Raw genomic sequence first — 24318 nt, 5'->3', positions numbered from 1 at the left:
TTTCTGCTCTGCATGCCCAGGGGATGTTTTTGGACCCACTTGGATGAGCATCAGACCCAAACCAGATCCAGCACCCTCAGGAGAGAGAAAGCTGTATGGAAACTGGCTTCAGGCTCTGGCTCTTGACCCTCCCAAGGCTGCTGGGAGTCACCCGTGACCTCTCCACACAGCGATGGCCTCGGATCAGAGACAGAGAGAAACAGCAGTGGCCAGAGAAGGCTGGGAAGCCCCAGCCACAGCTGCAAAGACAGTGCTGAGCCACTGGGAGAAAGCGGCTGGGGACTGTGGGCAGCGCCGGCGTATCGCTCGGAGGAGAAGCGGTGAGGATGGGGGGCATCAGCCATGGCCACCCAGGGAAAATCTTGCAAGAGGTGGAGCATTCCCATTAAAAACAGTCTCTCTTCCTCTTAAATGGGCTAGAAATGGAGAATAATTGAGGGCATAAATGATCAGATGTGTGAAGAGAGGTAAATCTGGTCCTGCCAAGCACCCCAAGGCAGGCTATGGTGAGCTCTTGCTGGGCTCAGAGGCCAGAGCAAGCTCCTAGGTAGAGAAGCACCAATCACCGCCATCCCAAGCAGCCTTTTAGAAGAGTTCATCAGCCAGTTTTGCTCTTCCCAGTGCAACATGTGTACTTTAAAGAGGCTGTGCCCTTTACAGCTTCTAGGACCTACATTACAATCAGCCTTAAACTTCTATCCCTTCACTTCCAGCTTTCCCATGTTGTGGATGGGGCTGATGCTCTCCTGTTTGTGCGTGGAAGACAAACACGTCTCCCATACAAGCAAATACTTACCCAGCGTCTCCTCTGGGTAGTCCCATGGGGACCTGATGCTTTGCACTTCACAGATTTTCCCATCACTGCTGTGTTCACTTATTAGATGAGCAAATAATCTTCTGCCCTCCTTGTTCTCAATTCGTTATCCTAGATGTGTTAGCCAGATCACCAGCAAGCATAAATCAACAGAGCTCTGCCAAAATCAGATTTACAGCCGGTGCCAGTGTCACCCACAGCATTAGCTGCTGCTCTCTGTCTGAGAAATGAATGTTTTATGGCCACGGCAGGCCTGTTCCTGACTGCAGAGCACGGCTTGCAGAGCACGCGCTGCAACCGAGCTCCTCTCCCCGCGGCAGCCCCAGCACTGCTGCCAGCACACGGCTCTGGGCTCAGCCACGGCTCGCTCCGGCCGGCACTCATGGCAAGCCAGCCGTAGCTCCTTTGCCAGACAGACCCTCGGATCACCCTTAATGGCTCCCGTGCCGAGGCTGGATCGGTTCCCTCCGACTCTCCATCGCGGGGCTGGGAGACTCCTGCTCCAGCACGCTGAAGTTGAGCTTTACCAACCAGTATGCCACCAGTGCCCTCTCTAGGATGAGTTACTTAGAAAGGCTGGAGTGAAGCTTTTCAGCAAGACTATCTCCTGACTGGTTTATATCTTTGCACAGCCAAAGAGATCCCATAAGAAAGTTATTTAACCTTTTTCCATAATAGCAATCTGCAGCTGTCTCACTCCTTTGCTGCCAAGCAGTAGTGTGATTTCAGCTTTGATCCGCCTTTGCTACTTTTCCCTTCATCTGAAAGCACCATTTGGGAATGTCTCTGCAAAAGTCTTTTGTTTTTACAGAACTAGTGATTGTGATCAGGATAAATATGGAAAAGGCTGTCCATTGGACTGACCTTGGCAATTCTTTTACACTAATACAACATGGTGAAAAATGAGTACTAAACCTTGCTGGCTCCGTTCAGTAGCATTTTGCCCTCAGTTTGTCAGAGACAATGGGCACAGAGCAGGGGAGAACCAGGCTGGGTGTGTGAATTTTTCTGGTGAGTCTCATCGTTCAGTATCCAGTACAGAACGAGGAGTGTAGCTTTGGGTCCTTGCTCATGTCTCAGCTGCAGGGACACATGTTCCATCCCTGTTAGCATCACCCACTAGCACCGACGCGCTCACCAGTGCCCATCCACATAGCTCATGGTCTGCCCGGGAAGAGCCGATCCCCATGGAGCTGCTGGGCTGGGCACTGCTGGAGGGAGCCTCTCCCATTAACCCATCGGCAGAGTAAGGAACAGCCTGCTACCGAGACCAGGCAGCGGCAGGGAGTGTTCAGGAGCAAATTGCCAAAACCTGTGGATTAAGACGTGTGCTGACAGCGTGGCCAGCAGCAATGCCTGCTCCGCAGAGCCTCCCACGGCACCAGCTCAGGGCAGGGCCAGACTTGTGCAGGTATCACTGCTCCTTGCCATCCGTACATAATACCAGAGGCATGTGGGTTACTGCCCGGAGCTTATTAAAGGGCCTTCTGGAATAATTATCCACATGCCATTTACTGCTTAAAGTGGGAACGTGCATGCCAAAGGCGGGTAAACAGACCGCAGGTCTTCAGATTTGATGTCTGGCTGGAGGAATGACTACTAAGAAACTTGTCTTTCTTTCTTTGTCCATTCTCTGCAGCCATTGCCTTCCAAATTTTGGGGCTAAATTGTTTCAGTGATGTATTTCTGAACAGTGCTCACCATTCTGCCCGCCGAGGTGACCACCCAGCATCCATCATCTGGTTTAAATTTACCTTCAGAGAGTGAAAGGGCTATTGCTAAAGCAGCTCAATATACCCACTTGGCTCCTTCTGGCACCTACAGCCTCCTCAGGGTTACAGGGAATTATTCACTCCTTCTGACATTTATTATATTAAATTATTAAAATGCTTTGATTGTAGTGCAGTGTTAGTTCAGTGTCATGTTAGCAGCACCGCACGGGCTGGGCTCTTAGAGCTCAGGCTAAAAGCCTCCTTTTCAGAGCCTGAGGTCTCAGCTGGGACTCGACCGCTCTCGCACACAGTCAGGCATTATGTGGAAGCAGGGGGGGAGCAAGGGGGGAGCCAGCACCTTTCTCCTACGCTGATTTTTGTAAGCCTTTCCCCCTCCCTGCTCAGCCTGGCATCGCTTACCGCCGAGGCTTTTCCCTTGCTTTAGGTCAGGATGTGCCTCAGCAGAGGGTGCGAGCACGCTTTGAGGTGCATCTCTGGGTGTTGGAGGTGGGAGAGACCCAGGGCACCTGTGGGTATTTGCAAGTCCTGCCCGTGTTTGCTGTGCCCTCTTCCATGGGAAACAAAGCAGCAAAGGAGGAGCACCCTGTGTGCTTTTCACAGGAGACACACAGCCGGACCATGGCGTGAAGGGCTGTTTTATCTGGGCATGCAGGGAACCCAGGCCGGCGCTGAGAGGCTTTGGTAGGGTTGGACCCTGCAGTCACATTGCTGATTTTAGGAGAGCTGATGTTTAACACCACAGCTGAAAATTAGCCCTCGCCTTCCCATCAGCGAGCGTGAGGGGCCTCAATGAGCGCTTTGTCCTGCCTCCAGCCGGAAAATGCATTTTCTCCTTCCTCGGTCCCGGTGGGTCGGGCAGGGCTGTGCATTGCCGGCTACCTCCTGCCGCAGAGCACTGCAGCTGGGGGGTCCTGCCTCCCCGCTCGGGCTGCCGCCCTGGGTGACCGCCCTGCCGCAGGCACGGCTCCCGCCTCTGTCACAAACAGGGGGCAACCCAACCAAGGGGCCTTTTCAGCTCAGCCTTCCCCTGCCACTGGGTTGCATGTCCCCGCTGAGCCAGCCACGCTCATGGTGTGGGATGTATCCTGGTCCCCACATCACCTTCTGCTCTGCGAGGGCAGATCAGGCCAGGAAGTCCCACAACACCCCGTGCGTGCACCCTTGGGCAACTGCAGCAGAAAAAGCACTTTACGGGCACCGGGAGAAGCAAACCACCTTCTGCACTGCTGCCTTCCAGTGCACCGATGTTCACCAGCTCAGTCTGCAGAGGAAGGGATCTGATTTTTTTGGTCCCCTGGGAATGAAAGTACCCAACTCAGGAGACCAAAATACGATCCCGGCAGCTGTTGTTTAGAAACTGGGTCTTCAAATCAGCTCTTTATACAAGAACTTTAACTCATGGTAACAGTGTCCTCAAGTGCAGGTAACACTGAATTCAAGTGCAGAGATTTAATTTGCTGCTTTTCCCCCACAAAGGAGCTGCCGTTTGCCTTGCTCAGGAGATGGCTGCCCTGCAGCTTGCTGGGGACTCGCTGCCACAGAAGGCAATTGTTCTTTCCTGGGCTTGGGGAAACCAAACGTCCTAATAAAAAATATCCATTTTAGAGGTCTGGGTTATATTTTGTACAGAGCAGGGGAGAAAATGCCTGCAGTGCTCTTGGGTATGGAGTCAATGCAATGTTTATGCAAAAGGAAAAGCCATTAGAAATCACAGAAATGAGAAGCCTGCAGTTTCTGGCTTCCCTCATTTTTCAATACCTCCTTTAATCCAGACCAACCCAACCCACAAGCCCTTGTATATGCATGGGTATTTATAAATCCTATATTTTCCTCACTGCACACACAAGTGAAATTCAGCCTTTTCTGGGCTTGGGGGATTTATCGACCACACCAATGGCAAACACCGGCCGAGAACAGGAAGCACAAAAACCCTGCGGCGGTGGGCTCTGCGGGGGACCGGGGGCCAGCCGGGGTGCTCACCCCGGGCATGTTCCCGGCTGCCCTGCGCCTGCCCCAGCAGCACCAACACCCTCAAAATGCCCAAGTTTGATAATGCAGTATTGACTTGTTTGCTAGAAAATCCAGATAATGTGGGTGATTTACTGTAGTCTCCTTTCTCTGTTCCTCATTACGTTATTGCATGGAGGAAGGAAAGTGCTGTTAAAGCACTAAAATACAGTCCTAAACTAAAGCACTAAGCACTAAACTAAGCACTAAACCTAGTGGTGTTTCCTACCACCACCAGACTGATGTAAGTGCTGAGAAGAGGTGGAGGGCTGGGAAGATCGATTCCAGGGTGTCTAAGAAGCCTCTGCTGATGCTCTCCATTGCTACAGTCGGGGCACATCCATTGACCTTCTTGCTGGAAGCTCAACCGGAGGCTCTACAGCCCTCAGAGCTCTGGTCTGCAGCCCCCTGGCCCAAACCCACCTCCCCTCGCTGCAGCCGCTGCCTGCAGGGGCTCCTAAACTCCCAGGGCGCAGCAGCTCAAGTGGACGGTAAGCTTGGACTCCCCTTTTTCCAGGACCTTCCGAGTTTATGGGGCTCCCGAGCGCACTCCCACAGCGGGGGAAGGTGAAAGAAAGAAAAAAAAAGGAAAAAAAGAAAAAGAGGGAAAAAAAGAAAGAAAAAAAAAAAAAGGAGGCCTCTCCCTGGCCCGGAAGTTCGCCGCAGGCCAGGGCTGTGGATGATCCCGGCCTGGGCACAGCTCCACGCCGATGCCGCCGCACACCTCTGGCCACCGCCGTTTCCACCTGCGTGCAGCTCCCGCTTGCCCGTGGGCACCTGCACGGACACGACCCGCGGGGCAGGGGGCGGTGGGAGCCCGCGGGCACCCCCACGCAGGGGGCGGTGGGACCCCCCCGCATTCCCCTCCCGGCGCTGCCCCGGGGCCGGGCCGGGGCGCGGCGGCCGTGCCCGCCCCCCCCCGCCCCCCCGCTCCCCCGCCCCGTTAAATGCCGCGCGGGGCCCCGCCGCCTCCCAGCGCTGCTGCCGCCGCGCACCGCACCGCGCTCCGCTCCGCGCCGCCCCGCGCAGCTCCGCGCCCGCCGTACCTGGCCCAGTAGCGCGGCGGGGAGCGGCTCCGCGGCCGGTACGGGTGAGTGAGGGGCTCCGCGGGCGCCGCCGCCCCTGCGGGAAGGGAAGGGAGAGGAGGAGGGTGAGGGCGAGGGTGGCCCCGGCCCCGGCCCGGCGGGGCTGCGCCGCGATGCTGTGTGCAGCGCCCAGCGCTGCCGCGGGGGTTGGCAGCCGCCGGGGGGGCTTTTCCTTGGGGGGGGGGGGGGCTGGCAGCGAGAGGAGCAGCCATCCTGGGCATGACGAGCAGAAAGCAAAGCCGGGCGAGGGGGAGAGCAGAGCCTTTGACATGGGTTTTATTCCCAAAAGCCGGGGGCTGGAGCCCGCCCGAAGCCCCCCCGGCTGTACGGTCTGGCCCCCCTGCGGCGGTGCCAGCAGTTGCCCTCCCGAGCGTGCTGGGCTGGGGGGCACGTTTTGGTGGGGCAGTGAGGGGCCATGGTACCCCGCTGTCTCTCGGGGCCTGTGCGGAGGAGGTAAGCTCTCCTCCGCTGCCGGGATGGGGCAGTTTGCAGTCTGCCTGCTCTGCTCGCCTTTTGCCTAGCTTTCGGGCAGGTTTCTGCTGATACGGTCGAGGATCTCTTTTAGCAGAGAATAATAAGGTCTGGTACACCTAGGCAAGGCGTACTGAGCAATAGGAGATCAAGATCCTGCAAAAAGATAAGCTTTAAAGTGTGCCCTAAGTTTGTTATGCACCGTTTCTGCACGACTGGAAAATTGGGTCTGTGCATACTCATAAATATGTTTGCACAAGCAATCACCCACCTTTGGCTTATAATCCAGCCATTTCACAGGGAAAAATTAGCTTTGGGCACTTTTGTTCCAAGCAATTACATGGGAAAACATGTTTGGAAAATCAGATTATTCTGCACTCATCGTATCTGTGCTAACACGCAGCCGTCCGAGATAAGTGGAGCCGAGCAGATGCACGATGTGGTGGTATGCGCTCCGCTGGGGTTTTCCCCCTCGTTCTACGAGGACAGCCTTTGCTGCGGTGCAGAGAGCTGCCGAATCCATCCAGGAGGCAGAGCTGCAGAGCGGGAACGGGTGTCGGTGAGGAGGCTGGCAGGGAAATGGGACAGTCCCGCTTCGAAGGAAGCCACCACGTGTGTGCAGTGGGACTGGGGGGGGAAGAGGGCTCCAAGAGAGGAGCCTGTTCAGCCCCGACTCTGAGATGAGGCACACAACTTTACCTCTTCTGCTTAAACCCATAGGATTTTTGCTTCAGTCAAGCCCAGTTTATTTATAAAGTTACTATGAAGTCCTCCCGCTGTAGCATCTCTTGATAGTAAAGACTTTTTTTTTTCTTTTTCCAAGAACAAGAGCAGTTAATCACAGGCAGTGAGTGTGAGGTTCTCAGTAACAAGTAGAAACTGCATTTCACAAGCACATTCTTGTGATCTCTTCAGGGATTCATTAGATTGGCATGTGGTGTCGGCAAAAAGTGTGTGTGGGGAAATCTGCTCTCGGATCTCAGCCCTGATATTTGCCACCGGGATATGGATAAATTTGGCCTCATCCGAAATACAAATTCCCATCTGGAAGGCATGCAAGAGATCTTGGTGCTTGTAGTAAAATGACACTTTCCATCGAAGCAGGCAGCGTATTGCTGCATCCAACTGGAAAAAGTTGTTGTTGATTTTTGTGGAAGTTGTAACTTTCTTTTTTCTTGGAGAACTAAAGAAATTTTACGTGATTAGTACAAGATGGGCTTGGGAGCTGCCCTTATTGGTGATGGTAGCAAACAGAAAAGACGAAGCCAACAAGGCAGCCCGTTGTAGGCAGTCTGCGGTCACAGAAGATGTTTGTGCTCCGATTGCTCATAACATAGCATTTCCCTTGAGGTTGGCATTAGGGGTTAAAGGTTTTCAAGAGAAGCCTTTGTTTAAACATCTTTAAAGTTTCCAATAGGGGCCCCTTTGTTCACTTTCTGAGCAGCGTGCCTGCCTTGTTAAAAACTCAGCGCTCATAAAATGCCATTTACAAATGCTTGATGAATAGGGCTGGAACATGGAGGGAGAGATAAGTAGTGTTTGTATCTACATGCACATGTGAGTTACAGGCAAGCCCTACTGTAAGTGAATAAATGGGACCTAGAAGAAACACAGCAAAAAAAAGATTGAGTGGTGCTTGTAAAGAAACTTGTAAAAATCAGCTACTCCTCCAGAACCAGTCAGTCCCTTTTGTGCCAGATGTCACACGCGTCTCCTCCAGCCATGCCAAGAGGCTGAGCGACTCCTGCCACTTGTCATTACCTCTCAGTAATCGTGTTTTCTCCACTTTGGGTCCAAACAGTAGCAAATTGATCACTTGGGCTCCGTTGGCTGGAAGGGAGCTCATGCAGCTGCCATAAGGGCTCCATTGAGCAGCCGGGTGCAGGGACCCGGACTTTGCGCTTTCTGTTACCTGCTGTGGGCTGGCAAGAGCCGCCCCGCTGTAGGTACTTGCAGCACAGATGTACCTTTAGGTATCGAGTAACATTTTTAGCACTTAGAAGGCTTTGGTTCCCTCTCCCTTCCTGGCTAAATGTAAAGGGTTTAAAAACAGCTCTGTTACAGCAGGGGAGGGTATAGGCGTGTGCTCAGGAGACTCCAGAGACTGGTGCACAGCTCTGGCAGTGTTTCCACGCAGGATGCTGTCGGGCTGCCGTGCCTGATCCTGTGTCTGAAACTTTTCTGGTTCCTAGGCAGCTTGTCCTTCCTGGTGTTTTTTACTGGAGGCCGGATTCGTTTTCCCTAGCAACTTTCCACCTTTGCCTGTGTCTCTTTGTCTGCAAACTTCTGATCTCTCGCCTTGCAAGCCCTTGGTTGCACACATGAATCCATCGCTAACCTGGTCCCTCTGGTGCCCATCAGGGAAATCTATAGGGATCAGCTGTGGTCCCTTGCAGAGAGGTGGCAGTGACTTGGTTTCTCTCCACACTTCAGCCTTCCTGTCTCTGGGCTGTGTCACGCTGCTTCGCTGGTTGATTGCCAACATGTAAGTTTGGGAGTCTTTGAGTTGTAGTCTGCAGACCCATAGGAGTCCATGGTCTATGGTAGGAATCAGTAGGAGCAGATCTGTTGACAGCGGAGGTAACCCACTATACAAGAGTCTGTGTCTTGGCTGGAGAATTAGCAGGGTCCACAAGCTGAAAAAGATGGAAAAACCCTGCCTTTGGGTATTCACAGCTCCTATACTTGCAGCCAAACTTGGATGGCTTCCCCAAAGTGTCACGTTAGACATCCCCCTCGTTCTTTTTCTCTTTTCACAGCATCTTGCTTTGGCTTTAACAGTACCAGCTAGGATGAGAGTGACACAAAACATTTCAGTCTGCACCCAAATGCCAGGCAGGAATCTCACTATCACTCCTCCATTTTGCTCTCCCTGTCATCTGCTGAACCTCTCGAGTCAAGTTGTTGAGGCAGATGATGGGCTGAGAGCGGCTGCCCCATGCCCAGGTTCCCTAAAGCACATCTGGACATTCCCTTGACTGTCTGAAGTGCCCTTGTTTCACCCTGGCTGGGTCTGTGCCCTCATCCCGGGATGCAGGTGGGAGAGCCAGCCCGGGTCCTGGCTCTGCCACAGGCTTCCCACAGTCTTGAGCAAGTGGCTTTGTCACTCCTGGTCTCTGGTTCCTCATGCCATGCTGTAGGACTCTCCTTGGAGAGCCTCATGAGGCCTGAAAGCCTCGGTGAAGCAACCTCAGACTGTTCCCTGATCTGTCCTGGAAGCAAAGACCTCGTAGGCACCTTTGGCAAGAACTCGATAAATGCAAGAGAATTAGATGATTTCAACTAGTTGCTCACAGGTTGACCAGAAAGGTCTAGTCTCACATAGGGGTGAAGTTGAGGTCAAGTGGTCCTCAGCCATGGCCCCAGATGCTGCTTTGAGTCCCTGGGGAGGTCTCACAGGAGGTTTCCATGCAGCATCTGTGTGTGCTGACAACAGGATGATACTGAGGCACAAGGGTCCCCAAGGCACCTGCTCTTCAGTGTGGGCAGAAGTGAGGCCACAGGCCACTGCAACGCTGGCGGAAGGTCTTCTCTGGTGCATCTCCTATGGGCTGACAGCATGCTGGTCCTGGAACAGCAGTTCTCCTGCTGTCAGAGAGACGTGGCAGTTATGAATTTAGGTGGGAGCAGTTTCCCGTGGGACCTTTGGGGTTCTCCCTGTGAAAAGTAGCTAGACAAAGAATTCAACCAGCTTGCTTTTCTGTTTTGAGGAGGGCTGAAAAGTCTCCGTGTGCTTTTCTGCAGCCACCAAACGCTCCTTGCTTTCTGCTATTTCAATTAAACACATAGCAGGATGGGTAGGATAAAGGGGAGAGGCACAAGAATATTCTCCTGGTGTATTTCCTTATGCCAACATATTGAGTCACGTCTCCAGAGTGAGAAATATGATATAAAGATTTAGAAGAGGAGGTCAGGCAATGAATATATGATTGCGGGGCTGAAATAGCAGGCGCTCTCTGTGGTTGTCTGTGCCGTGTAAGCTTGCTGGAGGTCAGCTGGGGATATTGGTCCCAGCAGATTTGGGAGACAGATGTCCTGCTAGTAACTATCAGTCTCATTGCTTAGAGATGCTGGCTCTGCTGCATCAGGAGCTCAGCTGACAAACTCTGCACCAGCCCAGGAGCTGCTCTGGGCCATTTCTCTTTCCTTTGTGGTTGAACATGCATATTTCTGTGGAAAAAAATGCTCTCTAACACCTTCCTCCCAGAGCAAGAACTTGGGCAATGGATTGCTGCCTCAGCTTCTGGATGGCCCAGACTTCCTTCCCTCCAAAGTTTGAAGTCTCTTGGCCCAGTTCAGCTGTCCTCCAGTGGCCCGTTTGCAGAAGACCATCTGCTTTATAAAGAGTCAGTAAAGTGGGTCTTTCCCCTGTTGATCACTCTTCATCAAAATCTGAAAGTATTCCAAGATCCTTCCAGTTTTGCTTAAAATACCAGTTAGGAGCAGGGCTGACTTTGCCTGTCATGCAGCTCAGGGGACAAGTGCAGCCTAAGGTCTTTAATAGGACAGAGAGGAACAGAGAAATGCCACCAGCAGTCCTGAAATAGGAGCCATCTCTTGACATGATTAGTTGAACAAGGGGAATTGGCTGACCATGTTTTCCTCTTGGCTAGATCTTTAACACGCGCTTCGAAAGGCCATGTTTCATTTGCAAGTGAATATGGCATTCATTCTTGCCAGCTGTTGCTGCAGCAGCCCAGGTACAGCGTGTTTCCGTGCAGAGGCTGGCTGGGCAAGAGGCTTTCCTCCTAGCTGAGTTGCAGAGCACTGGGAGGTCTTTTAGAGATAGATTGGTGGCAGAGAAGGACCATGTGCTGTCGTGGAGAACATCTAAAAGGGGATGCTCTGTCCATTGCTATACCCAGCATTTCCCTCCCAAGGGGAGTTCAAATGTCATCTCATAGTATAAGCCTGTCGGGACTTGTATGATGTTAAGTCCATGAGCTGTGAGACAAAGACGTCTGTCACTCGGCTTGCAGATGGACCTGGACAAGAAACCTGTCTTCCTCCTGCCCTCCCTGTGAATACGCTAATCCTAGTGAGTGCAGGAGTGGGCCCCATAAAATGGGGAATTGGCTTTTTGGGGGAGCCAGGGGAGAGAAAGAGAAGTCCCTTCTGCATCCAGCAAGGTTTTCCTTTTACAGCACTCCTGACGATTTGCTCCTGTTGGGTTTGGAGCCATGATGTGCTGTTTGAGAAATACAGTCTTGTTTTTCAAACAACGTGTCCTTCCAGGTGGCACTTGGCCCAGTAAAGCTGCCATAGTGTTGTAACCGGAAAGTACTGTGATGTCCTGGAAAGAGTCTGCTCTTGTTCTCCCACACGTGTGTTTGGGAAGAACCAAGGACACATCAGTCCTTAAAAAGGGGAGAAAAAAAACATTTTGGGCTGAAAATTCGTGCCATTTCCCTGGTCTTGACATGCTTGTGCTCCCTGACTCTTCCTTACTCTGAAAACTGCATTGCTGTCCTCTCTCATGGGATTTGCAACTCATCACCCAGCTGCTGTGGAGGATGAACATTGAGATGCTGGAGCTATGATTGAGTGCAAGGGCAACACTCTCTGTAAAATGGTCCTGAGGGTGGATTCAGTGCTCACGGGCAGCAGAGGCACTGCTGAGAGCCGTACACCTGCAGGCAGGGAGCACCCCGAGGTTGTGAATTGTGTTGGGAGAAACCAACCTTTGGGCAGCCCTCCAGGAGAGGGTGGATCCAGCTCCAGGGCTGTCCCGGGCCTCATCCATTCACACAGCTTGAGGGTCTTGCAAATATATGGACAACGTGCCAGAGGTCCATCGGGGTTTCCACAGCAAAATCTGACATCAAGAGGTGCCTCCAGGTTGATGTAAGTTGTCTGCATCTCTCCAGGTTGCTCTGGTTGCTTCATTCACCCCTGTGCCTGGGGCAAGACACGCTTTGGTCATCCTCTCTTGGTCCCATGTGCACTTTTTGGGCAGCCTTTCTCTTGGGCATGGACCTGAAGGATGACTTGCTGTCCTGCTGAGGAGATGAAAATTTGTCTCCCCATCATCCAGCCTGAGGCCAGCTCTTGCTGTCTTTCTGCTGTTGTCCTAGCAGGACTCTGCTGTCCTAAGCACAAGGAGTCTGTGTCCAGGCTCCTGAGCCTATTTTGGGTTTTTTTGACACTTTCATCAAATAACACTGATGTGGGAGTTGAATTATGGCCTGCCAAAACTGCCTGCTTGGGTCTCTGCAAAAAAAAGCCCTGCAGAACAAAATAGGGTACATGGAGAGGCAGGCGAGGTGGGTGAGTCTCGGGAGCATCACATTTAGGGCTGCTCTACTGTTGGCCAAGGTTTCCAGCACAGAAATACATGCTGTTAGCTGGTAGCACATGTGGCATCAGTGCCATGCACCCCTGCAATGCATGCCCAGGCACGCTGTACGTGCCTCCTCCTGTGCATGGGCACGCTGCATGGGAGAGCCCTCCAGCTTTGCTCGTGTTGGGTAACAGCGTGCTCGGTCAGAGGCCCCTGGCTGTGCCCCACTCCTTGCAATGCACGGCGATCCCTTGTCCTGGCTTCTCGCGGGGTCTGGAGCCAGGCCAGAGCTGCTGCTGCTGCTCCCACAATGTGCCAAAGGTCTGCAGGTGGCTGGAGTCCTGTGTTTTTTGCCGTAAACAAAAATCTCAGCTAAAGGCTGATGTGCCCAGATGTATGAAATCTTGCATGTGGTTGTACCTGAGACCTGGCTCATGACTCCATAGCCATGGTCCACAACCTGCGTTCCTCCTTGTGACACTATGGTCGGGGCTTTTCCAGGGCTATGAATGCACTGCCACCTCCTGAGCCTTTCACCCCTTCTTTCTCCATCTGCTTCATCCTCTCTACAATTCAATATATAAAGCTCCCACCCCTGTAACGAGGAGGGTATGGAGCTGGCTGCATCCCTCACCCTGCTCCCTGCCATACCCTGTCCTTTGGGCTGGCCCAAGGGAGGATGCGCCTAGGTCCGACCTGTGCGGATGAACCAGAAGGGGAATATTCAGAGCATTTCTGTTAACCTGTAGCCAGAAGAGAGTTGCCAAGGAGGCCGCGCTGAAACCCGAAGCGGCTGTTTTTCCCGAGACTCAGCATTTGGCAGGGAGAGCAGACAGACAAGTGGCGGAGCGGGGAGGGATGCAAGCACCCCGGGGAGCAGCACTGCCCGTGGAGGTGCCCAGGGAAAGTGCCCGGGGAAGGCATGCTGGCTTACCTGTTTGCCTCTGGGGATTCATCTCCATGTCCACCTTGCCTGAGATCACAAGGAGAGTCAAGAGGAGGCTGGGGTCATTGCTGATCCTTCTGCTCTTACATGTGACTCTTCCCTTGGTCACCCTCTTTGTGCCATGTACTGAGCATCTCCTTCAGCAGGGACAAGCAATGGCTGCTTTTCCCCTTGCGTTGCTCGGAAAGGTCAGGAGATGGTCCCGGTGTTCCTCTCAGCTCGACCGCCGCGGGGTTTGGCTGAGCCAGCCCAGCCGGCAGCGCTCGCCCCGCCTGGACCTTTTTTCCTTTATAGCTCAGCGTTATCTCAAGGTCTGTGGCATTGCAGCCGGCGCTGTGTTTGCCTTGCCTTGCAGCACCTGCCTGCCAGCCGGTCGTTTCCCACCCATCTCCCTCCCACTCCTGGGTGGTGACAGGGGGCTCGGGGGGGCATGGGAGCCCTCGGGCTTGGGGCAACCCCGATGGGGCTGCAAGTCAGCCCCAGTGCTGCCAGCCCCGGGGGAGTGAGGACAGCGAGTAGCAGGGGAAGTTGCCCAGTGTGGGATGGTGGGAGAGATACTCGGGGTAATCTGTCCTGTCAGCTTTGCTTCCCTGTCCCCATCAGCCTTGCTGCTGGGGCAGGGCTGGGCATTATAGTGACTCGGGGACCAGGGCACTGTCCCAGCCTGGGTCTCTGCTGCCAGGACCGGCGCTGGATGCATGGCTGAGCGACCGTGCCCTGTCCAGGCAGCATCAGCCGCTCCAGCCGCGGGGAGTGCCAAGACTTCATCCAAAGCTCAGATGCTGTTAAAAATAGATCAGTCATGAACTGGTTTTCTCCTCCTTGGTTCCTGGCCCGAGAGCTCATTCCTCTCTCTGGCCTGGCTTGGAAGCTATCTGGATGCTGCGAGACGCAGGCAGCGTGCCAGCCTGCCATTGCAGGGAGGCTTGGAGAGCGGAGAGATGCAGAAACACTATAGGTGGCATAGCTGTCCCCAAAATATTTAGTGGTTAGTGAGTTCTTTCTCCCAAAAAAATGCATTGCTGGAAAAAGAATCTGTTAAATAAATGGGGAAACGAAGCTGGGATAGGAGGGGCTGTTTGCTCCTCCGCTTGTACATGGTGCTCTTGTGAGGGGGCACAGGCATCCGAGCCCTCCCGGCCAGTGCTGGCGGCCACAAAGTGATGCTTGCCTTGGCCTGTGGCTTCCTAGAAAAAGCCTGCTGGGCTGCAGCCTCCTGTCGGCCCTGTGGCCCGGAGCGATCCCGCCAGCCCCTCCACCACACGGCTCTGCAGGAGCTCCCAAGGCCGGCTGCGGAGCTGCCACGTGCCGGGCTGGCTGGGCTGCTCATGCTCCCCAGGAAAAGGCCATGTCTCCCACTTTGAGACTGGTATTCCGGATCACAGTTTCCTCTTGTAGCCCTTTTCTGTCCTTCTAATTCTTCAATATCATTTTTCAGGTGTGAACACTGAGTCTGGAGACAATTTTAAGATGCAGCTGTGAAACCTATTATCAACGTCGCTGCTATCAAATACATTAGGTTCAGGGCTGCACGTAACCACTGAGCAATTAAATGGCAACCCTGGTGATGAATTACAACTGAGACCTCCTGGGGCTAAATAAATATCGGCTGATAACTACCAATAAAGTGAATTTCCGTGTGCTTTTTTTTTAAAGCACCCTTCCCCTATCTGTGCCTGGTCGCGGCGCTGCACGTCTCCCGGGGGAAGCGATGTTAACTGTGGCATTTCCCCCCTGCCCAGCACCTTGGGTTTCCAACCAGAGCTGGAATAAAAATAAACCAAATAAACCTGTGTCCCTGCAGGATCCAGGCAAGGGCAGGGAAAAGCAAGGCAAGGCAACACAGCGGTGGGCAGGGAGGGAGACAAGTGACAAGCTGAGGTTTTGGGTAACTGGTCTAAATATCTTTCCCCCAACTATCCCACCTCAAACACATGCAAAAACTGTTGGGGTGCAGAGTATGCCTCGGAAAAGCCAGCAGGATGGGGAGAGCTGCAAAGCGCTGGTGACAGAGCGGTGGGGTCCCCCCGGGTGATGCGAAGAAGGAGAGGAGCAGGCTGGCAGTGCTTCACCCAGCACCCTGCCCGGGGGGAACGGGTGCAAGCCCATCCGCATGGGCACCGTTACACCCTGTGCCTGCGGAGGCTTCTGCTCCCTGCTCTCCAAAGGTAGTTTGGAAAAAGGCAGAGAATAAATTTATGGAGCTTCTTGGAAAAATGGTCTTTGCCAGTGACTTTGAGAGACTTCGGAGCAGGTTTTGTCTGTGCTGGCATTTCATCTGGGGGCTTCTCTTCCCGGCACATTGCTGTGTGGAGGGACTGTCAGGAGGGCTGGTGCTCCACGTCCCTGGTGCAGCTTTCCCACTCTCCAGCTGGCTGCGGAGAACAGCCACACCGCCAGTGAAAAAGCATTTGGCTGAACATCCCATCCGCCTGGTTTGCAAGTGAAAATAAGGCTTGTCTGATGGCCAGCTCCACCCAGAGCAGAAAATCAGACCCTTTGGCAGATCATTGCTACTGTAATGAAATTTAGCTGTGCTGAGACTGCCAGTCCTCGAATGGGAAAAGTCCCATGTGGGTTCAGAGAAGTTTGGGGATGGATCTGTCACAGCCGCTGCTGCTCAGGGATTTTGGCACTGCCTGGGGACACCCACCCCAGGTGAGCGTGGCCCCGCAGCTCAGCCCACCCTCAGCACCGATTGCAACGTTGTCTTCTCCCCGCAGCGAGTCCCCCGAGCCCCGGAGCAGTGTGGTCTCACAGAGCCGTGATGAAGCTTGTGCCTGTTGCCCCTCTCCTCCTGCTTCTCCTGACAATGCTGGAAGCCAGACCAAAACCTGCAGGTGAGCCCTGGGCAGTGGGAATTGCCTGCAGGAGAGAGAAGTGAGTCTGTCAGGGCAGTGAAGCCCTCAGAGGATGGCTTGCTGCTTGGGGGGACCTGATGCTTCTTCTTCGGGGGCATCCCCAGGAGGATGGAGGATCCCCCCAGGCCTGGGACCCGAACTTCCCAGTGCTGCCCAGGGGAGTGGGAGCCCGAGCCTGGCCCCGGTGCGGGGGGTCTGGTGCCACTTGCTCCGGGCACGTCCTCAGCCTTGGCACAGCCCAGCTCAGGGCTTGTCGCCCTCCTGCCCGCAGGCTCTGACCTCGGCAGGAGGCGGAGGCGTGAGGGGGACAAAGCAAACCCAGGGACACCAGCCTCTCTCCTCCCAGGGCAGAAGGAGCTAAATCAATTCCAGTTTAAAAACAGTGAAGGCACGAAACGGAGAAAGGAGTGGGTATGTCTCAGAGACCTTGGGAGCAGTTGAGATGACAGCCCAGGTCTGGGCATCATCCCAAAGGGACTCAAAGTGTTTGCTTACCTTACCCTAATGGGCCAAATCCTCCCAGGCTTGGGTACACACAAGCCAAGCAAAATATGTTCATTGGCATTTCACTTGCTAAACACTCTCCCGGTTTGCACTGGGAAGTAGCACCCATATGTCCAAGAGAGGCTCTTTGGCTCGATCCGCACCGTGTGCATGCCCTGAGCTGTGCTTTTCACTGTCTCATTTTCTGCCCTTAAAAAAACCAAAACCAACAAAGCAAGCCCTCATTTTAGGCAGAAACTGGCAAAATGCAGTAAAAAACAGGGGAAGCTGGAGCTGCAGGGGGAACAGAAGAATTGCCCAAAGCAGTATCTTTGTGCTCGGCACCGCAGCAGCAGGAGCCCGTGCGGTGCAGAGGTCTGGAGCAGGAGCTGCAGCTTGCAGAGGACAGCACGAGGCACTGGGCTGTTTTACACTTTAATGCTCTGATTTGCTGCAGAGATGAAGACGCTGCTGCCTAAACCTGAGCCTAAACCTTGCCAGGGCAGATGCCAACAGACAGAGAGGCGTTTCTGCCTCTGGGGCTGTCGGCTGTGAAAATGCAGGGAGCAGGAGCTGGGTCTGGCTGCAGGGACAGTGCTGGGGAGGAGGGGACACTGCCATTTCCCCACAGCCCACAGCCAGGGCATGTCTCCCCTGCCTGTCATCCCTGCTCCCACTCTGCCAGCACCCTCCATGGGTTTATTTGGTAGTGGGAAGGTGCTGGTCTGTGGAGGCTGCCCAGACCTGCCCTCTCCATCCCCCACTGAGCACCCCCCCAGCCACCCGACAGGGATGTCTCCTCTCCCAGCCCTGCTCCCCACAGGCAGCTGTGAGGCTGAACCATCTCTTTGCCCCCTTCCAGCCCTGAAGTGCAGGACGGGTCCCCTGGACATCGTGTTTGTGATCGACAGCTCCCGCAGCGTGCGCCCCTTCGAGTTCGAGACCATGCGGCGGTTCATGATGGACATCATCGGCAGCTTGGACGTGGGCCCCAATGCCACGCGGGTGGGGGTGATCCAGTACTCCAGCCAGGTGCAGAACATCTTCTCCCTCAAGACCTTCTTCACACGGGCGGACATGGAGAAGGCCATCAACAGCATCGTCCCGCTGGCCCAGGGCACCATGACGGGGCTGGCCATCCAGTACGCCATGAACGTGGCCTTCACCACGCAGGAAGGCGCGCGCCCTCTGCACAAGAAGATTCCCCGCATCGCCATCATCGTGACGGATGGCCGGCCCCAGGACCGTGTCACCGAGGTGGCCACCCAGGCCCGGAACGCTGGCATCGAGATCTACGCCGTGGGCATCCAGCGGGCAGACATGAACTCGCTGCGGGCCATGGCCTCGCCGCCGCTGGAGGAGCACGTCTTCCTGGTGGAGTCCTTCGAGCTCATCCAGCAGTTCGGGAAGCAGTTCCAGGACAAGCTCTGCGGTGGGTGAGAGCCAGGGCTGCAGGGTGGCAAGGGCTGCCCTGGTGCCTGCTCCTCATCCAGGCTAGCAGATGACCTTCAGAGGGGTGTCTGGGGTGGCTGTCCTTGCTAGGAGCAGCGTGGACAGGGAAGCAACCTCCCCAGTGGGATGCCAGGACAGACGGCCTTTCCTCTTGCTCACCTTTCCTCTTGCTCACCTTTCCTCTGCTGGGGCGAGATAAGGAGAGCTTCAAAAGCATTGCAAGCAAGCGCTTTTCTTCACCCATGCCCAGTAGATCTGCCCCAAGCCAGGACGTCGTGGCAGCAGTGATGGGAATATTAAAGAGCAGGAAATGTGGAGCTGGTTTCCCTGGGTGTGACGGTGTCGCGTTAAGAGTTACTGTCGTGTAGGAGTCTGAGGAGTGGCTGAGGGGGGGAACCCTCCCGTTGAGTCACGAGGTTCAGACAGGACCCCCTTGCTTTCTAAACTCCTTCTCAGAGAGGAGTCTAGGTGCGGCTAAGTCCAGTCCTAGTCTCAGACTTGGTCAACGGTTATTTTCTAAGGGCTGTATATGCAGCCATTCATCAGAGTAAAGGCGACAGCGTTAATTTAAACGCGCTGCACTCCCAGTCTAGTCGTGTTGCATGAACTATCACGGCCACATTAATAAAGAGTGCAGTTTATTAGAGCAACAGACACACAGATTCTTTGGATTACCGGTGATAAATTTACTGTCTGCAAAGCACGTGCAAATACCAAGAGTATGAGTGACACTGCCGGCTATAGATGCATTAGAGATAATAAAGCAACTCTAGAGAGATTTCTAAGTTTCCTGGGGAGGCACTTGGAATAACCAAGTGTTCGACTCTTACCCAAAGGCGTCCCGATGGGGGGGAAGAGAGGCTCAGCCCGTCGACTGATCCCAGACGTCAGAGTGGTACGAGATGGTGTCTTCCCTAACATTTGCTTTCTCTTAAGCCGTTTTATACTATCTTTTACCTTTCAGGTGGAGCTTGAGTGACTCTGGTCATACATCTTTGTTTAGGATTGGTGTAAAGTTTTCTCGCTTCTCTTTAAAGGTATAGGCTAGGAAAAATTCAAAGCGCAAGCTCAGTGAGGAGTGGTCGCACCTTGGAGGCGGGTAGCTTTTGGGATGGAGGTGTGTTTTGGTATTATAATGATTTTATAATGAGCAAAGTTCATCAAAGGACAGCATTTTGTCAGAAACATGACAGACTGTTGGCCCAGGGTAGCAAATGTGCAGCTTACTGGTCACACACAATACCTTTGAGTTCCCATTTAATTGCAGAGCCTGGCCGCGGCGTCTCCACACCGCTCCACCCTCCGAACAGTACCTTCTTAGAGTCAGCACACCAAGCTCCCCTGGCGTCACCGACGTCTAAGGTTACAGGCCTAGGGAACTTCCATGGAATGGCCTTGCATGTCAACTGCATTCCACCCGGGAATCTTCTTCAATGCTGTACCTTACCTAAAAGTGTGAATATAAGTTTAATTTCTAAGTCACCTCCAGCTATTATCCCACAGATGGGGACAGGCGACATATCCCAGAGCTCCGTATACATTTCGACATGGCTCTAGCAGGGTCTCCTCCTACGCAGACACGTGCGTGGCATCTGCTGCATGCACATTTGTGTTTAATAAAGCCCTGGCCGCGTGGTGCTGCTCTGCAGTGTCCGGCCAGTCTTGGCTGGGAGCCGGGAGGCTGGTTCGCACCGTGGCCATGCTGGCGCAGGTCGGGAGCTCGCAGGCTGGGACCTGTCTGTCCGCCCCCATGCCGGCAGGCTTTGCCAGAGACCTGGCACTGCCGTGGGCTGGTGAGACCTTGCTCATGCTCTCTGGCGTCTGTCGAAGGGCAGAAGGCAGCTGCCAGCCTCTTTCAGGCAGCGTTTCCTAGCCAGGGGTGCGTGCGTGCCTGCAGGGCTGCATTAGTGCCATGGTGTGTCCCTGCTTGCTGCGGCAGGGGTCCAGGGCTGACCAGATATTGCTCCCCCGGGGCCCTGATGTGCTCCTGTGCCTGACGCCTTTGTTTACAACACCCTGCCCGTCGCCTGCCTGCCCTGCTGCCCGCTTCCCGGACGGCTCTGCAGGCTCCTGGCCGCACAGACACACAAACCTGGCTCCTTCAGCGTGTTCCAGCTGAGCTCAACCTTTCGCTTACTCAGCTTAAGCTGTCAACAGTATCAATTAATGCTGAGCTTTGATTTAGTACTCGGGTAGGTGTGAAAGCCGAGGCAGTTCAGAAACCTGGCCCGTGCAGTGTCCGTGTCCATGCACTGGAAATCAGTGGGCGAGCAACTGGGGCTGGAGGGCCTGGGGCCATGCGGGTCGTCCCAGTGGCTTTGGCTACGGAGACAGGGTGCGTGCCGGAGCCGGAGTCCTTGTGCATCCGGCGTGCCCGTGGGCCGCTCTGATGCCCTTTCTGTCTCGCAGGGGTGGACATGTGCATGGAGCAGGAGCACGGCTGCCAGCACAGCTGCATCAGCACCCCTGGCTCCTTCTACTGCGAATGCAACCCGGGCTACAGGCTCAACGTGGACGGAAAGACCTGTTCCCGTAAAAACCCTTTTTTTATCCTAACTCTCGTAGAGGACTTGTAGTTACAGGTCTCATGAAAGGAAGCTGAAATGCAGCAGAGGGCCCTGCAAAGCCAGCACAGCCTGGGTGCTCTGTTCACCAGGCACACTGCCTCCCGGGTCTGTAACGGCTGTGGATGGTGCTCAGCATTGCTAAATCCTGGTCACCTCTCTGGGATGGGATACTTGGGGCTCACGTGGGCACAACCAGCTGCCCGTCACCTGAGGGAGCTCCAGGCAGTGGGTACCAGAGGATGCACGTCCCAGCCCAAGTGCACGGTGTTTTGGCCCTGTATTTTGAGTGCAAAGCTGCATTAGTTGGTTCTGGCCACCACCCCGGGACTTTTCCTTCTTGTCTCAGGGTGCTGGGAGCTTCCTTGAAGCCCTGGAGCAGTCCCTGCTCAGCTGCCCCGGGGAGACCGGGACAGGAGGGTGACGGGTGTCCTGTTCCCCCGCAGCCATCGATGCCTGTGCAGACGGGAGACACGGCTGTCAGCACCAGTGTGTCAGCGCTCGTGGGTCGTACTCGTGCCGCTGCCGCGCGGGTTACTACCTCAACCAGGACAAGAGGAGCTGCACTAGTAAGTGTCCCTCTCCTTTCATTTGCTTCTCGCTCTCCCTCTTCCTCTTTTGCCTTTCCTTTTCTGCCCACCCTTCTTCTTCTCTCACCAGTGATCGATTACTGCAGCTTCGGAAACCACAGCTGCCAGCACGAGTGCGTGAGCATCCCCAGCGGGCACTACTGCCGCTGCCGCAGCGGGTTCACGCTGCAGCCCGACAGCAGGTCCTGCAGGGGTACGTCCCGGTGCGGCGGCGCAGCGCAGGCTGCGGTGTGCGGCAGATACTTTGTCCTGGCCGGTCCCCAGGGGAAGGGCTGTTCCTGGGCCACCCTGCCTGGGTGGGGATGACCCTGTGCCCTGGCTTGTCTTGTCTTTCAGCCACCGACCTCTGCAACGGAGTGGATCACGGCTGCGAATTCAAGTGTGTGAGCACCGAGGGCTCCTACCGCTGCGTGTGCCCCGAGGGCCAGCAGCTCCAGGCTGACGGCAAGGCGTGCAGCAGTGAGTACCGCGACCTGGCTCTTGGCATCCTCCTCATCTGGGCTCTGTGCTCCTGGCGAGGGCTTACCTGAAACTAGGCTGGGGTTCTAAGCGGGACTTTGTCTGAGCTGGGTTGGAAGAGGGTGGAGAGCTGGCTGGGCTTGGGGGAGCGCCCCGGCTGCTGCGGGGATGGATGCGGGCTTGTGTCCTCAGAGACATGGCCCAGAAGATGCAACAGGAGCTTTGAGGAAAGGTTCAGGAAAAGGGAGACCTAGGAGGGACTTTCAGGGGACGCTGGGGTGGCAGTGGAGGTTTTGGGCTGAGCCCACTGGGCACACTTTGCCCTGCTTCCTGGCCTCACGCTGGCTGCAGGTCCAGGGGGTCCTCGCGGTGCCCCAGCCCTGAGCATCTTCACCCTAACGTGCCCATGGCCAAGCCAGTCCCTTCTCACCTTCCCCTGCGCCTGCAGAGTGCGGGGCCGGGCACATCGACCTGGTGATGGTGATCGATGGCTCCAAGAGCGTCCGGCCCCAAAACTTTGAGCTGGTGAAGCAGTTTGTGAACCGCATCGTGGACCTGCTGGAGGTGTCCCCCCACGGCACGCGGGTGGGGCTGGTGCAGTATTCCAGCCGCGTCCGCACCGAGTTCCCCCTCAACAAGTACCACAGCGCAGACGAGATCAAGAAGGCGGTGATGGAGGTGGAGTACATGGAGAAAGGCACCATGACAGGCCTTGCCCTCAAGCACATGGTGGAGCATAGCTTCTCTGAGCTGGAAGGTGCCAGGCCTCTCTCCCACAACGTGCCCAGAATCGGGCTCATCTTCACGGACGGGCGCTCCCAGGATGACATCTCCGAATGGGCCAGGAGAGCAAAGGAGTCAGGTGCGGGGGCCGGGGAACCCAAACCGCAGTGCCGTGGGCATCTCAGGATGGTTCCTCGGGGTGGCTGGCTCTGGGGGAGGCTGCAGCATCCAGCCTCGGGGTGCTGCATCGCCTGGGTCCGCAGGGGCAGATGCGCCTCTGCCATGGTCGCAGGGTGCTCTGAGCAGCATCCTTCGTGCAGCATCCTGCACCGCAGCGGTGGTATCACACTCCCGCCCATCCTTCCAAATTCCTGTGGTGTATTTGGGTAAGCCTGAGGGAAATCCTGCATCCTCGGCTGCCCAGGGGAAATCCTGCACCCTCAGCTTTGCTCCCTCTGGGCTTGGGGCTGCTTGATGTGCTCAGGATCCGTCCTTGCCGTGCAGGGATCGTCATGTTCGCGGTGGGTGTTGGCAAGGCCGTGGAAGAGGAGCTGAGAGCGATCGCCTCTGAGCCGGTGGAGCAGCACTTCTCCTACTCGGCGGACTTCACCACCATGACCCACCTCGTGGAGAACTTCAAGCTGAACATCTGCCCAGGTGGGTGCCCCTGGCCACACCGGGGGGCTCAACCCCGAGCCGGGGGAGCCTTCCTCTCCCTGCAGAGCTGGTGGGGTGGTTTGTGTGTCTATCACCCTGTGTCTCGTGGCCGAGCTGGGCTGGTGTGAGCCTAGGGTGTCTCCATCTCACCAGGCTGTTGTGGGTCTAAAGGTGGGTCTCAGGGAGGGACTGGAAAAGGAGAAGGTGGAGCTGGGGGGTTCAATGCAAAAGGGATGGCGTGTGAGCGGCTGCCCCACTGCTGTTGCACGGGCAGAGCCTGGGGTCGCACCCTGCCTTGAGGGATGCTGCCCCAGCTCCGAGGATGGCCTGTCTCTTCGTCCAGACCTGCGCTTCTGCTGCTGCCGGGTGCTGGAGGACCACGATGGGTTACTGTGAAGGTCTCCCTGCCCTGGGACGGCCTGGGGCTCCCCAGTGCTCTTGGGCTCTCGTGGGGCTGCAGACATGGGGTCAGCACCACCCCCCCCCCAAACCAAAGCTCCACACTGGCTGTCCTCGGCACGCTGTGGCACGTGCGCAGCAGCTCCGCGGGATGCCTGGTGGGATGCCTGGCAGCAAGCTCGCTGGGCTAGCAGGGATGCAGCCTGGTGAAAAGGAGCAAGGATGGAAAAAGAGGGGAAAACAGGAGAGCCCCGAGGCTCAGATCCGGCCGCAGCGGGTGGCTCTAGGGACGAGGGACTCCTGCTGTGCGGGAGCAGGGGAGAGCCAGGTGCCAGAGGGCTGTGCCTCTGACTGCACCCCACGGTCACAGAGGAGGGCAAAGGGGAGACGGAGATCCGCAGCCCGTGTGAGTGCGAGGCGCTGGTGCAGTTCCAGACGAACACCGTGGCCATCCTGCAGAGCCTGACCGAGAAAAATATCCTTTGGGGTGATGCCTGGGCTTGCCGGGGTACAGGGCAGCCCGGAGAGACTGCACACAGGGAAGGAAGGGATGGATAAATGGGAGAGGGGAAGACTTTAGGCTCCCCTTGAAAGGGGAAAAAGCCCTTTGCCCACCAGACCGTCCGGCTCACGCTATTTCCTTAGCACGTTCACTTGCTCAGATGACAGCCAGACTCGAAGACTTGGAAAAGCAGATTGCCAACAAGAAGTGATCCTTGCAGAGGGCTGCAGTGCTCACACGGGGCACGGGGACGTACAGTAGCTACATGGCATTGTTATTGCTAGGTTATTGT

At 55.4% G+C, this 24318-nt stretch overlaps 2 protein-coding genes across 2 annotated transcripts in view; one reads left to right on the top strand and one right to left on the bottom strand.

The window, feature by feature from the left end:
- The window catches only part of RBPJL (recombination signal binding protein for immunoglobulin kappa J region like), a 20714-nt gene extending 7362 nt beyond the window's left edge, over window positions 1–13352 (bottom strand). Inside the window, exons 1-2 of the mRNA XM_072879532.1 lie at window positions 13325–13352; window positions 5601–5676 (exon numbers count right to left, since the gene is read on the bottom strand). Of these exons, the coding sequence (XP_072735633.1) occupies window positions 5601–5676; window positions 13325–13352 (104 nt within the window). The remainder of the gene's footprint in view (window positions 1–5600; window positions 5677–13324) is intronic.
- MATN4 (matrilin 4) lies at window positions 5555–24318 on the top strand. The gene is made up of 10 exons (XM_072879056.1): window positions 5555–5644; window positions 16060–16176; window positions 17543–18112; window positions 21143–21265; window positions 21357–21479; window positions 21623–21745; window positions 22194–22607; window positions 22973–23125; window positions 23895–23999; window positions 24179–24318. The coding sequence occupies exons 2-10, from the start codon at window positions 16104–16106 to the stop codon at window positions 24235–24237; spliced, it is 1743 nt and encodes a 580-aa protein (XP_072735157.1). The 5' UTR covers window positions 5555–5644; window positions 16060–16103; the 3' UTR covers window positions 24238–24318.

The sequence above is a fragment of the Ciconia boyciana genome, chromosome 14 (assembly GCF_034638445.1).
Source record: "Ciconia boyciana chromosome 14, ASM3463844v1, whole genome shotgun sequence".
In the NCBI taxonomy this organism is placed as follows: domain Eukaryota; kingdom Metazoa; phylum Chordata; class Aves; order Ciconiiformes; family Ciconiidae; genus Ciconia; species Ciconia boyciana.
This window is presented reverse-complemented; position numbering and strand designations above follow the sequence as displayed.